Genomic DNA, 15762 nt, shown 5'->3' with positions numbered 1-15762 from the left:
ATATAGCCCCTATAAAAATACAGCTTTATACAATAGATGTTTTTCTCACCATCAGAATTTTTAATTAAGTTAACAGAAGAGCATGCAAAAGCTTCCACAATTTGTGGAAGACATTTGTGTTTATGCAGAGAGCAGACTAAAAGAACTTTGAGATCCAGGAAGAGAATGACTGAGATTACTTTAGTCTATTACAAAGTGTAAGCAAAAAAAAAAAAAAAATTCTGCAGAATCAAAATTTGTCTGGCAAAGAGCTCATAGCAATAAAAAATCTTACACTGTAACCATTTTATGGAAGCATTTAAAAAGCGAGAATATCCTTTTGCAAAATTCTGAAAGGAAATGTTGGGTTATACAAAATTATTTTTAATTTTGAATTTGAGATTTTTTTCATATTGTGATTTCATTTAATTTTGATACTTAATTCATTCATTTCATATCAAATCAATTTCAATATTCAGTCAACAAGATTTTGACTCTTTGTTCCCATTCCATATGGGAAAATCATAAATGTGCTAATAGAACAAGGAAAAAGCAATCCTGAGCCTCGCTGATGTATGAGTTCTCTTTTGCTGAGGAGTTACTTATAGTGTAGACACATGAAGAAATTATCAAGTGACATTAGCTCCATGTCAGAACACTGCAGTAACTCCTCTGTGCAGTTTTTTTAACCCACAGTAAGAAATAATTTGAAGCAGCTTCTCTCTCAGCTTAGGTAGGATAAATTCCAAATAATGAAGCCTTCAAGATTATGTATTTGGTAAATACAAGCCTGGTAAAATAAATTAAAATATTCCCTTCTCTCCTACCGCAATTTTTATAAAATATTTTATTTATTAAGATAATAGCTACTAAGAATTACTCTTAATTTGTTTGATTAAAAAGTTAGTGATTTTTTTCTCAATTCAACAATTTCCTCCATAATATCAACAAATAAAACTGACTTGAGAAGATAAACCTAATTTAAATTGTGAAAGGAGACCAAACCTACAAGGTAAGACCACACATCTGCACTTATCTGAGTGGAGGACAGTGATCTAGGCCTATAATGGGATTACAAATCCCTAATTCTAAACATGCATAAATATTAGTGGTTTCACTTTATTAGAAATGCTGTCTTGATCGGTTCTGGCTTCACAATTGATTATTTTCAAAGTAATGTCAGCAGATGAATATACTTAGCCATCTCATCAATTGTCTAGTGCTTCAAGCAAGAATTATTTGGTCCTTTCTTTAGCTAAATAAATATAGAACATAAACCTGTATGACTACTGGTAGTCCCTATACCTTTTCAGAACCTTCAGATTTCCCCTCAAGCCGGCTTACAGAGATTAATATTAAAGGCTGAATATTAAATATCACAAGCCCTGTGACACTAATCTACTTGAACAATAAAAATGAGGCATAGTAAATGAGATCTCAGAAATACTGGATATGTTTCTTCATTAAAAAAAAAAAAAAAAAAAAAAAAAAAAAAAACAAAAAAAACCACCTTTTTAATTAAACCATCCAATTTAGTGTTTTTATATGGCACTTTAGTTTCTAAGGTAAAGTGAGCTAGAGACAGCTGACAAAGAAATTATAACTGCAATTCCTTGGTGAAAATGTTAATGACAGCAAAATATTGTTTAATTAGATGATTGCAGCATCTGGATTAACACTCCTTAAGAGCGATGTTCCTGTGCTTGTCTGCTTCTTCACACTTTACAGACATTTTGTCATCTCTAGGTCATTAGGAAAGAATTTTTAATGATTTTTCTAGAAGTAAGTAGTTCGAGTTACATCTAATTAGATGACAATAATAAGCCCAACACATGCAGTAGCTAAATATATACATAATTAACCAGTGAGGGCTTGTACATCACAGAGTAAAAAAGTGGAAAATGCTAAACAGGCAAAAAAAATGGTGAGGGGGAAGAAGTGCATCTGAATTTATTACCTCATTGAGGGTGTCATTTTTTTTCCATAAACCTTTAAAAATAATCCCTTTCCACTAGAAGAAATTACTCACAAAAATTATGGATGCAATTAGTCTTCATTTCTTTTAAAAGCAGTGGCATGAAGGATTTAAAAGAATTAAAATTCCAATAAATACAAATGCAAGTATACATTTAATATACTTCAATTTGAAATAAAACAGCAGAAATTAGTTAAATACTGAGAAATAGATTTGAAATCTAGACTTCTAGCTAAAACAGTGAGCAATGATATTAAAAATCAACTTCTTGTTCCCACTCCTCTTGATACCTTTTGCTGTAGTGGGATTACGTTTAAGCATTCTTTTTAATAATCTTTTAATTGAGAATAGTAAAAATTACTTGTTTCTTATATCACCCAGAGGGTTCAGTTGACATATATGCTGGTCCTGTGCAGAGACGACAATTAATATAATCACAGCAAAACCAAAAGGATCCCTGACAATGAAGCAGGTACAGGGAGGAGGGGGGAGACAACCAGGAGGGCTTATGTCTACACAGCCAGGACAAAAACCAGGGGCATGGAGAGTATAACACTGAGACTGATTGATAAGTAGCAAAGTGCTGTGTTTACCTTTGGGAGGAAAGCCCTGAGCTGTAAACAGGATGAAATATGATCAAGCCAGAAAAGAGGGCAAGAAAGAGGTGAAAAGCTTGGAAACAGAAGAGGGAGGTGAGAAAATAGCTTACTAGAGGGCCAGAAAAACAGGTTGAAATAAGGCTTTAAAGAGTTTTGAAGATGGAGAGAGATTTTGAAGTGAATTTGCAATGAGACATCAGGCCAACTCAAGTGCCAGCAATCACATATAGGATTGGATCGGAAATGGTCTAGAAAGAGAGATCTTTGGGAACTGAAGAAAAAGGTTATTAAGTCATGAGCACAGATCAGAGCAGAAACAATTAAACTAAACATGAAGCATGGCAATGTTTCTAGGGGGTAGTAGGATGATGCAAGACTTAAAGAAAACATCATAGAATGATTTCAAGAGGATACTTCAAAAATTAAGACTTACAGAACAACCAGGGGCCATGCTTCTCAGGACAGACTAGCAAGCCAGAGAGAGATTTAAGAAGAGATTCATATATTTATTTCAGTGGTTCTGTTATACAGAGACCAACCAGTGTGTGTAATTAGCAGGCAAAGGACTTCTTGAGGGAAAGGAGCCAGCTGCATGACGTCACAGCAAGAGAAACATGCTGGTGCCAGAACCCTCACTTCTGAACATCACTCTTCCAAGGCTACTGCTTCTGGTGTAATTTCAGAGGAGGATCACAAGAAAACATGAGTGCTTTCTTACTCTCTTTCTTAGAGGGCCAGAGACTAATTAAGCATCATTGTAAGAAAAAAAAGAGAAGCTACAAAGAATGGGCAAAAGACATACTAAACTGCTCCATTAGGGGACTATATGGATGAGTAGAAAAAACAGTGAAGCGACCTTACTTATCACCTACTTACTAGCAAATAATCCACAATTCTAAAGTGTCAAACCTCCATGTTTCTGACTAAACTACAGCTCAGATTTGCTGAATAAGCCAGTTGGAGCTTAATGGTAACATGAACTTAAAAAAAGAGAGAGGACGGACATATTTCCCAATAGCTGAAAACAATAATACCATTAGAGAATAAGATGCTGCTTAAATAAACAGTTATATTGTAAAACTAGGTCATTGCTGCTACACTAACAATTACTGGCAAAGAAGTTGTAGCTTACAAGAAAATAGTTCTTATGGAATCTCATTACAAAAGAGTATAATTAGGACTGTAATTGGAAATTGTATTTCCAAGAAGAAAAGAAAATACATCTTTACTTAGGAAAGGAGGTCACAAGTATATTCAGTACTCTATTTTTGTGTACAAAATAGAAAATCCTGTATTTTCTTCTGACTGCTGAGGGTCCTGTCTACAGTGAATGTAAGATTTTCTATCTGTTTAATACAAGTGTACTTGGGCAGTTATCAAAACCAGGGCAACAAGTTAGTGGAGGTTCTTTGCTTCTAGTACTGTATTTCTGGTAGAGTTATTAATTTCATTAGTGCTTCATCCGAAAATATCTATTTGTTGCAAGGGAAATATTTTTGAGGAACACCTTTCAAAAAGACGTACAGAAATATAGGCACAGCTGTAAAAGCCGTGGTGTCACTCAGGCTGCCTCACACCTCTCCACCCTGCAGTTTCCAACATCTCAGGCCCTGGTGGTGGTACAAGGCCATGCACTGTTGGAGCCAGGACCAGCTTGGGCATGACAGAACTTCTAGACTTTCCAATATATTTCTTTTTTTTAAAGATTCTCCCCCATGACCAGACTTTGAGCTCATGTGCACTCTGTTGTGGGTGGGTTTCTGGCTTGCCAAGAACTTTATGATGAGATTCCTTGCAAATACCCCCGTGTACTTAATGAATTTTTGGAACTGAGCTGTCTAGATGAAGTGCAGACTTCATTGAAACTACAAAACCTGGTTGATCTTAAAAAAAAAAACAAACAAAAAAAACCCAAAAAAACCCCAAAAAACCCAAACAAACAAACAAAAAAAAACAACTTGAGGGGAATTTTTGCTTCTGTGAAAAAGTTGAAAAACTTTGGGTTTTGTTCCAAACTGGAATAAAGAGCTTATTGTCATGTCTAGAATTGCCTGTTGGGTTTCAGTCAGCTTTCATTCTCTGATGTTATTTTCAGAAAAGGTTTTCTGTGTGTCACTGGCAAGTTCAGCTCCCAAGGATAAGTTTTATTCTAATTTTTTAAAAAATCACACACTGCAGAAAGATTTTATGAGATGGTAGAGAATAATGTGAAGTGAGCAAGGCATCCTGTTCAATTAACCAATGAGATTACATGAACCAACAAAATTTACCTGTAAGAGATTACTGCCTTGAGTCGGAGAGAGACACTCCTAGGGATAGTGACCAATTTTTTCAAATAGGACAGAAATTCATGGACACACACCAAAAATCACAAATAGTCAGTAATCCTTCAAACCATGGCCATAGTGGGTAGAATCTGGAACGCTATTATCAAGCCATCCTATTATAAGGCAGATGAGCGACACTTAATGACCTTAAGAGAATGCAATCACCCCAAGTGCTCAGCTATAAAGCCTGCCCAGCAGTAATAGTATCAAACAACAAGTCAAAAAAATATTTTTGTTGAGACCTCTGAAATACTCTGAGGGAATCTGTTTGGGCTGAAGTTTGTTAACAGACAGATATTTTAGTCTAAGTGTTACTGCAATTTCTAAATGACTTCAGACATTATGCTGTCTTCCAGGTTTGGATGCTTTGGTGAGGTACTGAAAAAAATAATGACCTTGGACTTTTAAACTGATTAAAAATAATAATAAAAATATGTATAAAAATAGTGACTTATCTCTTGTCTACTCTCATTTAAAGAACTTAGATTCACTGCTTCCAGAAGAAATGAATACATAAAAAGGAAATTACCAGAGAAGGACAGTTCTGTTGATAATGCATTGGAAAAGGACTGAGGGGACTTAGGCTAACTTCCCAGTCCTCCAGTAAATCCTCCAAGCTCAGGTGAGGCAGGCAGGGAGCCAGCAAGGGTCCGCCTGCATTTCCTCATCAGTAGAAGGGCAGCGGATGTGCGAGAGGCACGGAGCAGCTGGAGACAGGCCAGTGTCCAGAAGCAGGATAGAGGCATTCTGGCATTGCACCAGAGGCAATAAACACTCAGCAGGGCTCCTTCCTCCAGCAGAGATCTGCGGGACTGCAGCTAAAATGCTTGGGAACCAAGCTGGTGAGCCTGCACTGGACTTCACCATATGGACTTTCCAGCCCAGATCTACAGTAGTTTCAGGGATTCTGCTTTTTGCTCCACTGCACAAGGTAAACATGCCCTCAGATTTCCAACTGCTCAGTGGTAACACTTCTGTATCACACTGGGATAAGCTGATGACACATTTATTAACATCCCTAAGACTGGATGCATGGAAGGTGACTACCATCAAAGCAGAGAGGCCAAAGCCTGAGGGTTCAAAGCAAGTGAGTTTGACAGCTCCTGAATTCTGCCACTGCCCTACTGGGAAGAAAGCAGTGACTGTCCCCAGACTGGTCAGCATAACGAGTGCTACCTTTGGGTTTCACACTTACATGTGTCTCATGTCTGGCCTGAGGATAACCTCAAGCATAAAAGTCAGGACCAAGTAAAGATGAGAGTTGTAACACTGGAGTACAAAGTGATGCCTGGTGGAATTTAATTTGGGTTTCAAATTAAAGCTCACTGAAGTGAAATGTCTGTATGAGGCTCTCCACAGGCAGGTTCATAAGCAGCATGTGAGCTACAGGCAGGAATCATAATAGTAGACAACCTCCTGGAAATCTCTGTATATGGTGTAGAAAACTGCTGCTTTTTACCTTTAAAATTAACACTGGAGTTAACGCATAGAAAAGAGAAAGGTGAAAGGAATAATATCCTCCTGAATGTTTAATTAATGACAATTGCCAGAAAAGCTCCTCTTTTGCCAATAACAAATGGATGTCTATGGCAGTTATTTCTCATTTTAAATACCTAATCTGATATTATATTTCATCTCAAAGAACTAAATAAGAAAAGATGCTGTAATCTAATCATACCACAATCCAGGTGACATCTGTACTAGGCAGAATACTGTTGTTATTCTGCTGTCTAGTTGCTGTTGCTGAGAATGATGAAGTAGTGAAATTACATTTTCCCATTATTATTTCCAGACACTCTCTGGCAATGGTTTGTTGACTCTAATAAAGCTTCAGACAAAGCTGTCAGCAGAGGAAATGGCAGAAGGGGAGCAAGGAACAGCTTTCACAGCAATACATGAATCTAAAGTCTCCTTGATAGGTTGTGCATTTTCTGATAAAATTTAATGTGTGTGTTTCAGAATATACCACAAAGCTGCAGCTGAATTCTAGAGGGATAAATGTATTTTACCAAGCCATGTTGCTCAAGACTTTGACAAACATAAACATATTATGAAGGTTTAAAGAGCCAGAAGCCTTACCTGCTATAGTATTGAGGAACATCAAGTATTCAAAGTTGGATATCTCCCGTCTCTGCCAGCGCTGAGTCATGTTGGAAGATTTATAAAGTTGTCGGGGTGTGGCCAAAGAGATTCTCCTACAAAATACATTTAAGGAATGGTTTTTTAAGAGTCTCATTAAATGTTAAGGCATAGGGCAACATTTTTAGTGTAAATTATTTCAGATTCTCTCAGAGGCTTTTTTATTTCATTTAATGAAGCTAAGAAGACATTATTACCCTTATTTGAGAAATGGCTACAATTAGGAGCTGTATTTTATTTTATCACTACTACAGCATTGCAGTAAATCAGAATAATATATTTTGTGGTTGATTTTATTCTGAATCTGGTTAAAAGACTGAGATTAAAAGAAACTGAAGACCTCCTGGTGCCAGGCTTGTCCAGAAGGAATAAAAGAGGAAAAATTAAATTTCTTTTTTTCAAAAGGATATATTGAGATAAGTTGATCAATGTGAGTGAGCGATAGATTAAAGTGACATATACTTCCATCACACTGGTTGACTATAATTATTGCACAGTTTGTGTACCTCCTCTATGGTCAACTACCCATGATTCTTTCCTATATCCCACTAAGCTTGAAGATTTCTATTTATAGCCTGGTTTGTGAAAGAAACAAATTTTACTCAGTTATCTGCTCACATGTTCATGTTCTGCCTGTCTCTTCATAATGACTTTTAAATTGCATTTCATTCAAATTTGGAAGAGGAGCAGAAGCTTCTATGATACTCAATTTCCACACATCTTTTGAAACTTACGTGACTGGATAAGGAAGAAAGAATCAAACTACATGCCAAGGAAGAGAAAAGCAGAAAACCTCAACTCTTCTATACTCAATTTGACAACATCACAATAACCAAATACCATACACCAACTCTTTAATTAATCAGTGTATGTACTGCTCCTGGTTGGTAAAATATAGGGGACTAGAGTCAGTCTAGACTAATTCATTAAAGAAAAAAATCTGTAACAGGCAGAAGCAGTCTCATTGTTCGAAACTCATTTCTAGAGAAAATAGTTCTTGACTAAAAAAAAAAAAGACAAGGGAATTTTTGAAAGGAGGATAAAATCATCCCCATAGATACCTTTTTAAAAAGAAATTGAGATCTTAGAAATGTGTAAAAAATACAGAAATAGTTATATCTGTTAAAACCAACAAAAATAAAAAAGACAATTCTTAATGCATAGTCTGAATTCAGTGAATTTAAAGAACTTATGTAGTACTATTTACAAAGCTCATCAAGACTAAATAGGGACACCCAATGCTTCAGCTTTCAGTTGGTCTCTGGGCATGCTGTGCATTATTTCTAGACTCTGGAAGTTGAGTATCATCTTAAAACTTAGTCATATACAAGGCGTCAAACTGGGCAGTGTTTACAAAAAATGTGAACCATCTACTTCTAAAGATACATGTACAAACTCCTAGAGATGCACTAAACTCTTTTTCCAAAGAAAGGGAGAGTGGGTATTGGTATACCACTGGAGTGTTCAGTTATTCCAATTATTTGCCTAAACTGCCAGTGTGTAAGTTGTCAATGTCTGCCATATTTCAGCTTACAAACTGGGCATATAAAAATTACCATGCAAGTGTATTTACCCAAAAAAATGTACATTAGGTCTTGCCAGCTTGGCCAGCCTTATTTTACAGTAGAATATAGGATACCAAAATATCCTTTACTAGTACAAGGGAGACAATGCAGCATATTTAAAAGTTGTTTCTATCATGCTTATGAAACAATTTATCTAAAGAAATATCCTAATGTAATCATACTTAATATTGTATTTTATAGAATAATAACTATTTTTATAGTAGAACTCTCAAAGACATAAGGTTTCCAGTAAATTTTGACTAATGCTACATATTAATTAATAAACATAGGAAATAAAAATACTAAAGAGATCATTAAATTTACAAAGCATTTCTGTCACAGACTTTCTGCTCCTCCCACGACAAAAGCATTTATGTATCAGTACAGCTTAGTAGCTGCTTTTAGACTTTACTCACAATCTCCTAGGGAGTCTCAAAAATCCATAAACTGTCAAGTGCTGGACTTTGCATTTGAATGCCTGATCTGAGTGAACTCTATAGAAAATCAAAATATACTAAAAGCATCCTTATTTACTCCATATCTATGGTGTTTGAAAGATTCACATTTTTTTCAGCAGAGACTGGAAGAAATTATGCACAATAAATTGGTTCCACACCTGCTTGTTTCAGCTAACACAGGAAGACCCACTGTTTTCTGTTTTGCTAAAACCACCCAACTTTGATCAAACCATTTCTTTCTTCAATATGCCATCCCCAATATGAAGATGCACAAATGAATGTGCTTCCTCTGCTTCTAGAGAACCAAGAAATATCTACTCAAAATGGGAGCCACAGAAGACTCTGATGTACAACAGAATGATCCATTTTTTTCAATTTTTATATATTTTAATGTATTTAGAAAACAACTCATGCCATTTTGGTGAAGGAAGGGATGTTATATATCCCATATGTGGAATGTGACAAACCTCCTTTCACAGTCACTTTTAATTTAGTTAGCTATAACGCAATCTCATACAAAGAATATTTAAGTATCTTGCACCTACATGACATTATGTGTTGTGTTGCTCCTGTGCAGAGAAAAAAAAAAATTAAGACTTGGTAAAGTAATTTCCCAAGAAAAGGCAAGAACCTCATCAACATTCACTTTTAATCAGAGTTCTAAAAAGGGTTTTATGCTTTGATGGCATAAAATTTTGTTTTTCTACCTTTTTCCTTTCACAAAACTCAGCCTCTGCAACCAGCGGTACTGTGATCTGGAAATCCATGACCAAGCTGCTGACATGGCAGAGCTGAGCTGATATTGAATATACTTACAGTAACAGCCAAAACACTTTTTTTTTTCAGAAAAAAAAATTTTGAAATTCTTAGTTTTATTAACTGAAGCCATTGTTTTCTCTAATGCACAGAATTTCAGTGGAAGGTGTCAGTATGTTTAGTGGTGAAGATACCAATTTTTTGATCTCTATACTCTATGAAACCATCAGGCAGCTCACAGTTGGTTTTTGAGCTGTGATGTTGCCCTCAATAAAAAGACACCAGTAAACTACGCCTGAGGTGTTAGGACCATAAAAAGTAGTCTGATAATACCATGCTAAAGACGTGGATATCACTCTACCTATGTGGAATAATATGGAGCTGCAGAAGTTAAAAGACACAGAATTGTCTGCCCAGTTTTGTCTTGTCATTTGGCAAGGTTATAAGGAAGCTACAATCAATGCAACATGTTTCAGGAACAGTGAAAATGCATTTATCAAAGACAGACTAATTTGATTACCAAATCAGACTGAACTCTTCAACATATGACTGATTTTAAGGATGTAATTCCTTCTTTGTAACATTAAGCACGGGCTTGAACTCTTTGTTGAAACAAAGCATTAAACAGGCTGTTTGGAAAGGCAGCAAAGAAGCAAACTGAAGACTTGCTCTGAACAGCAGGTCTGTAAAGTCTTAGGAAGTCATAATGGTTCACCTGCTTCTAATCATTTGAGCCATTAGATCATAAATATTTCTATTTACTTCTGCTTCCTTGCACCTTTGTTAATTGCAGGATTTCACCATGAAAACAGAAATACACTTAAAAGCCATATCCTGCATTAAAAGTAATTTACTTCTTTGGAATGTTTCCATCATGAATGCAAGCATTTATGATACTGTAATTAACTCTAGGTGATGTTCATCAGAGTAGTATCAGAGAGGAAATATTATTTGCATAAATAGAATTAAAGCAAAACAACCAGAAAAATCTGGTTTTGTTAGGATATTGTAAGGTGAAATTTAATCAGGAAAATTGTGATGATTAAAAAAAGGATAATGTTTTACTCAGTATAGCAGCTCTTTTTGGTTACTCAGCATAATTTGTCTTTATTTTAGTTATACAAATAAACATAATTTTAAAAACTGGCATTTCAGAGCAAACATATTCATAGGAAGGAAAACTATATTCTAACATCAACAAAAGATTGACTACAGAGTAGTTATAGAGCCAGATTTCCCCTCACTGCAATCCTACTGAAGACAATAAGGGTATGGAGACAGGGGAAAAAAGAAAAAAAAAACATGATTATGGAGTCTTTATTGTGCATAAATCATACCATACCATGATTACACTAAAAAAAAGAAAGAAAAATAACTTCACTACCATATGCCAGATATATTCTGAAGGATAGCAAGCCCATTTTTGATTCAAATTGAACTTTAATCAAAAAGGTATGGAAATAACTGCATATTATATGGAAGCTGAAACTTTTCTAAATAATTATATATCAACAAACTTTTTCAGACAATTATTCACTGAATAATGCACAAAGGATATGAATTTCAAAAGTAAAAAATGTCACTGTAAATATGAAATTCTGATTGAGAAATTTGCATTTTGTTTGTGCTAGAACATGTGGCCATTTCTATTTCAGAAAAGAATACTATTACTTTCCATTTAGAGACAGCATTTCCTTTAACTTTAGTATACGGAAGAACAATGCAAATATTAACAAGATGCGCCTTCCAAATAAATGCCCCAATTTCGCCTTGATCTCAATGAAAACTTGAGAAATTTGGCAGTTTGCCTAAAGGCTTCAGCATATTCAGGAGATCAAGCCTTAGGTATCATGAGACTGTTGGGCTCACAGGGAATGATGTTCATCTGGGAATGAAATAGTTCTCCAATTCTACAAATGCTTTGGCGCTTCAGAGTATTTCCACATTTTGCACTGGGATAAAACAAGGACAATGGGAAGTTTTAGATTGTAGAAAATGACTTAAAGAAAGAAAAAAGACACATCCCAGATACTACATTGATGATTAGCTTTTTGGCCAAATCATGCCAAATGGAGGTCTGAGCCCAAAGCACCATATTTTGTTAATAAAATGCCGTTTCCTCATTCCCTTATATTTCTTTATTTTTGTCTCATTTTGACCAGAAGTTTATCTTAAAGTAAAAAGCAAACAAAAAAATGCTCCTCCTCCAACACATTGAAGTCCATGTGAAGATCATCTCACATCTCTGAAATACGAACACTTTTATAATATAGGATCTGAAAGTTTCCAGCCTTATTTCTGGCCATAAGCTGATCTGATGTTGATGTTAATGAGGAAATAAAAAAGCGTAGCTGTCCATAGCATGTGAAAATCTCCAAAACTCAACTTTATTTATTCTTTCGAAAATACGTATGGTCCTTAATTTTGGAAAGAAAAAAGAATGCATTATAATAATGAATGGAAGAAATTTGGAAACTGGAAAATAGTCACCACACTGATCAGAAATGAAGCAAAATCCCCCATATTTGCAGAGATAAAATAATTTACATTCAGCAAACACAAAAACTGGTCAAGTTCAGTTACACATCCTGCCATAACTATCACAGCAAGGATGAACATTTGATTATACATTTATAAAACATGACTGGAAACTGGACTTAGAAGAGATAAGGTGTAAATATTTTCACTGGAAAGTGCTTATTTCCTGTAATTGAAAAGGAAAAAGTCTAATTATCTAATTTACAATAATCTTACTTCTATTTCATACAGTAACAGCCATATAGCTAGTAAAGGGTAATGTTTCTCATACTAACACTAAGAAAAAGAAAATCTAGAGTTTATTGACAGGAATAATGTTTTAGCATAGCCATTTAAAAATATATCAACCGTATAATATAATAAATACAGAATATTAAAACTATGTTAATTAAATTACCTGGCTTGTGGCAAACCATAGCTGGTTCCTACTCCAACACGTGGTAAGCTGTACACAACTTTTTTCACTGTTGCTTGGTCCGGAAAATTAAACATAACAGAAGCTAAATGAAGAAAGGAAAATATGTACCAGTAAAACATTTGCAAAAGTCTGTTTCCTCACCTGCATGTATTTTGAAAATGCTCAGTTTTTTATCTGGGGGGAGAAGCCAGTTCCACTTTTATCCTCCTGGGGATCCAAGGTACAACAGAAATTCCTGACATTCTTCACACCTCTGCATAATTAGCTGGTTAACATTTTAGCATTAAATCTCCCATTTTGCAGAAGACCTGAGTGTTTACTTAGAGGAACAACACCTTACTATTAACCCATAAAATCTCTTATCAGGCTGAGAAGCTTTTCAGTAGTTGACATGGCATTTGCTCTTCTGACTAGTGCCTTAAAACTCCTAAAAACAAGGAATTAAACAATTCCCTCTCCAGCTGAAATCAAAACTTATATCAGAGCTCCTGAGGGTAAAAGACCACTTATACACCTCACCAGCCACTGAACTGTGATTCAGAGTAACACATACAGAAAAATTAGTGGATTTATTTATTACTCTGGTACTTTAAAACTTTAATTCATTTTAGAAATAGAAAAGGAATTATCCTTTTATAAGTTTCTCTAAAATATTTACAGACAATTGACAAGAAGGGTGAGACAATAGAAAAAAGCAAATTTCCTATCCAACATTTGAAGATTTTACCAATGGCAATGATCTGGTTCTGTAAATAAATCTCGCTGCTGCACAGAAAGCAGGGAGATTGCTTTATGTAATTGATGTTAATAAAATTTGCACTGAATACCAACAAGAGTAAGCATCATAGAACAGACATAAGCACTTTATCAAAGGAAGCACAGTGTTTTACTTTTAAGATTAATAAATAAAACACAAAATAACCAGTAGCACAATTTTATGCAACAAATATAAACTATGACCTACTTCTGTTTGCCATAAACACTTCCAGAGCTGTGTTCTGGAGAAGATAACGTCTTGAAAAAACAGCTCGAATCTCGCTGAACATCCATTTTCCATGAAGGCCTTCGGTATAGGCGAGGACCTTTAAAGAAAGTCAAGGTGACAGTTACTAACAGGAATTTTTCAATAAAATATTATATAAGAACAGAGGAAATTTTACCCATCAATTAAGTTAATTGTGTCTCTTTAACACTTAAAAACAGTGACTTAAAATGAACTTGAATGCTTTTAAGAAATGCAAAAAAATAAGTACCTGCTGTTAGAAGAATACCAGTAATTACTGTAACCTGATACTCCTAAGATCTATTTCTCATGTGTCACATCAAATTAATTACCCCAAAACCACCAAAACCCCAAACTCTACAAACATGTACAGGGAAACAGACAACTTGCAATTATGTTTAGCTGTATCTTCTTCCAACAGTGTTCATGACACAGCTGTCAGTGATCTATCAGATACCAGATTTACTTCTGAGGCTGCCTTGTGCAAAGTACAAACTAAATAATATAACTTGCTATTCACATCCACTTCAGGGCCATAAATTACAAGTCTTTCCATTCCATTAATAAGTAGAAAAATTAGCAAAACCAGTATGTCATTGTAATAATTTTTCTGAAGTTAGATATATCAAATATCCCAAACCATGGACAAAATTTTATCATTTTAATTTTGCATTTTAAAATCAATGTGATAATATTTTAAAGTAAAATAGTTAAAAATTAGCACTGCTTTTCCTGTTTTAAATTTTCTCAATTGAGTGTATTAATATAGGACTAGATATTAATATCAAATAATCTTTTTCACTTTTCTTTTGGTATTCTGGATGTTCAAAAAAATAGACAAAAAAGACACAATTTAATTAGATGTCATTTTTATTAACTTGTCTCATCTGTATAAACAATCTTTTTCCAATCCTTTTCATCAGCTGGCAGGCTGCCTTCAGCCCTGCACCTCAGCTCAGGTGGGCTCTGCCATGGCACTCCTAGGAGGAGTTTGGAATGGGGATCCTCACCACACCCATTTGCATTTTCCAGGCTCTGAGGACTGTGCCTTTACCTAGGCTGCAGCCACTGAGACTTGCAGCCTCAGTGAAACAAAGAAATATAGTGAACACCTTCCCTAAAGGAACATTTCAGACTGAAGAGACTGAATTTCTCTGTTCTCCATTAGGTACACAAAAACTGTTGTACACCAGCTCACAGTGCTTTACTCACTCGTCTGAGGTCTTTACTTTTCATAATCATGACCTCCCCCAGCTTCTGAACAAGAAAATCTTAGGGAGACCATATGCTGCTGCTGTCAGTGATCCTTCATGCTTGAGGAAATGGAAATTGTATTTCTTCAATCTTTTCACTGATGCAGCTTCAAGTTAGTAACATGTCTCCATATATGAAAAAGCTAATTTAAGTGTGTGCACTTGGTGTACAACCTTTTCCTCATAACCATGATGAGTCTATCTCAGAGAGGATGGCAATAACAGCAACACAAAAGTGCTTCAGCACACAGAAAAGCATTCAAATGTTGGTTCTGTCCTCGACAGAAACTGGTCAGAGGAATACAGTGTTCCCCTGTACTGTTTACTTGAGTGTAAGCTACAGACTGAACCCTTAGACCAACACTGTTTCATTCACCTCAGCTTTCCACACTAAACATGGCTTGAAAGAAGGGAAGGAACTTGATTCTTTGGAGGTCACCCAGACACATGCAAGAGATTATGTGCTCCCTCCATTCAGTCACACGTCAGCTGTGGAATGCTATCTCATACGCTAAATTCTTTCAATGGTTAAAAATCCACACCTTATTTTTACTTTAAGCTCTGATACATTGTGTGGCACTTTTGTTTGTGAGCTTTCTAGTATCAGGAAACTTTTCCTTATGTTGGTAATTACAGACTGGATCTACTTATTGCTTAGCCCTCTCTCGATAAGCCAAATTTTCCTTGATTTCCTTTCATTGAGATCAGATGCTAGGATACTGCTGGTATCATGTATGTGACATTCAGGTGGA

At 35.4% G+C, this 15762-nt stretch overlaps 1 protein-coding gene across 1 annotated transcript in view; it reads right to left on the bottom strand.

Moving 5' to 3' along the window:
* NBEA (neurobeachin) overlaps positions 1 to 15762 on the bottom strand; it is a 456143-nt gene that overhangs the window by 85856 nt on the left and 354525 nt on the right. The window contains exons 42-44 of the mRNA XM_066313167.1: positions 13719 to 13836; positions 12734 to 12836; positions 6960 to 7075 (exon numbers count right to left, since the gene is read on the bottom strand). Of these exons, the coding sequence (XP_066169264.1) occupies positions 6960 to 7075; positions 12734 to 12836; positions 13719 to 13836 (337 nt within the window). The remainder of the gene's footprint in view (positions 1 to 6959; positions 7076 to 12733; positions 12837 to 13718; positions 13837 to 15762) is intronic.

The sequence above is a fragment of the Sylvia atricapilla genome, chromosome 2 (genome assembly GCF_009819655.1).
Source record: "Sylvia atricapilla isolate bSylAtr1 chromosome 2, bSylAtr1.pri, whole genome shotgun sequence".
NCBI classification, from domain to species: domain Eukaryota; kingdom Metazoa; phylum Chordata; class Aves; order Passeriformes; family Sylviidae; genus Sylvia; species Sylvia atricapilla.
This window is presented reverse-complemented; position numbering and strand designations above follow the sequence as displayed.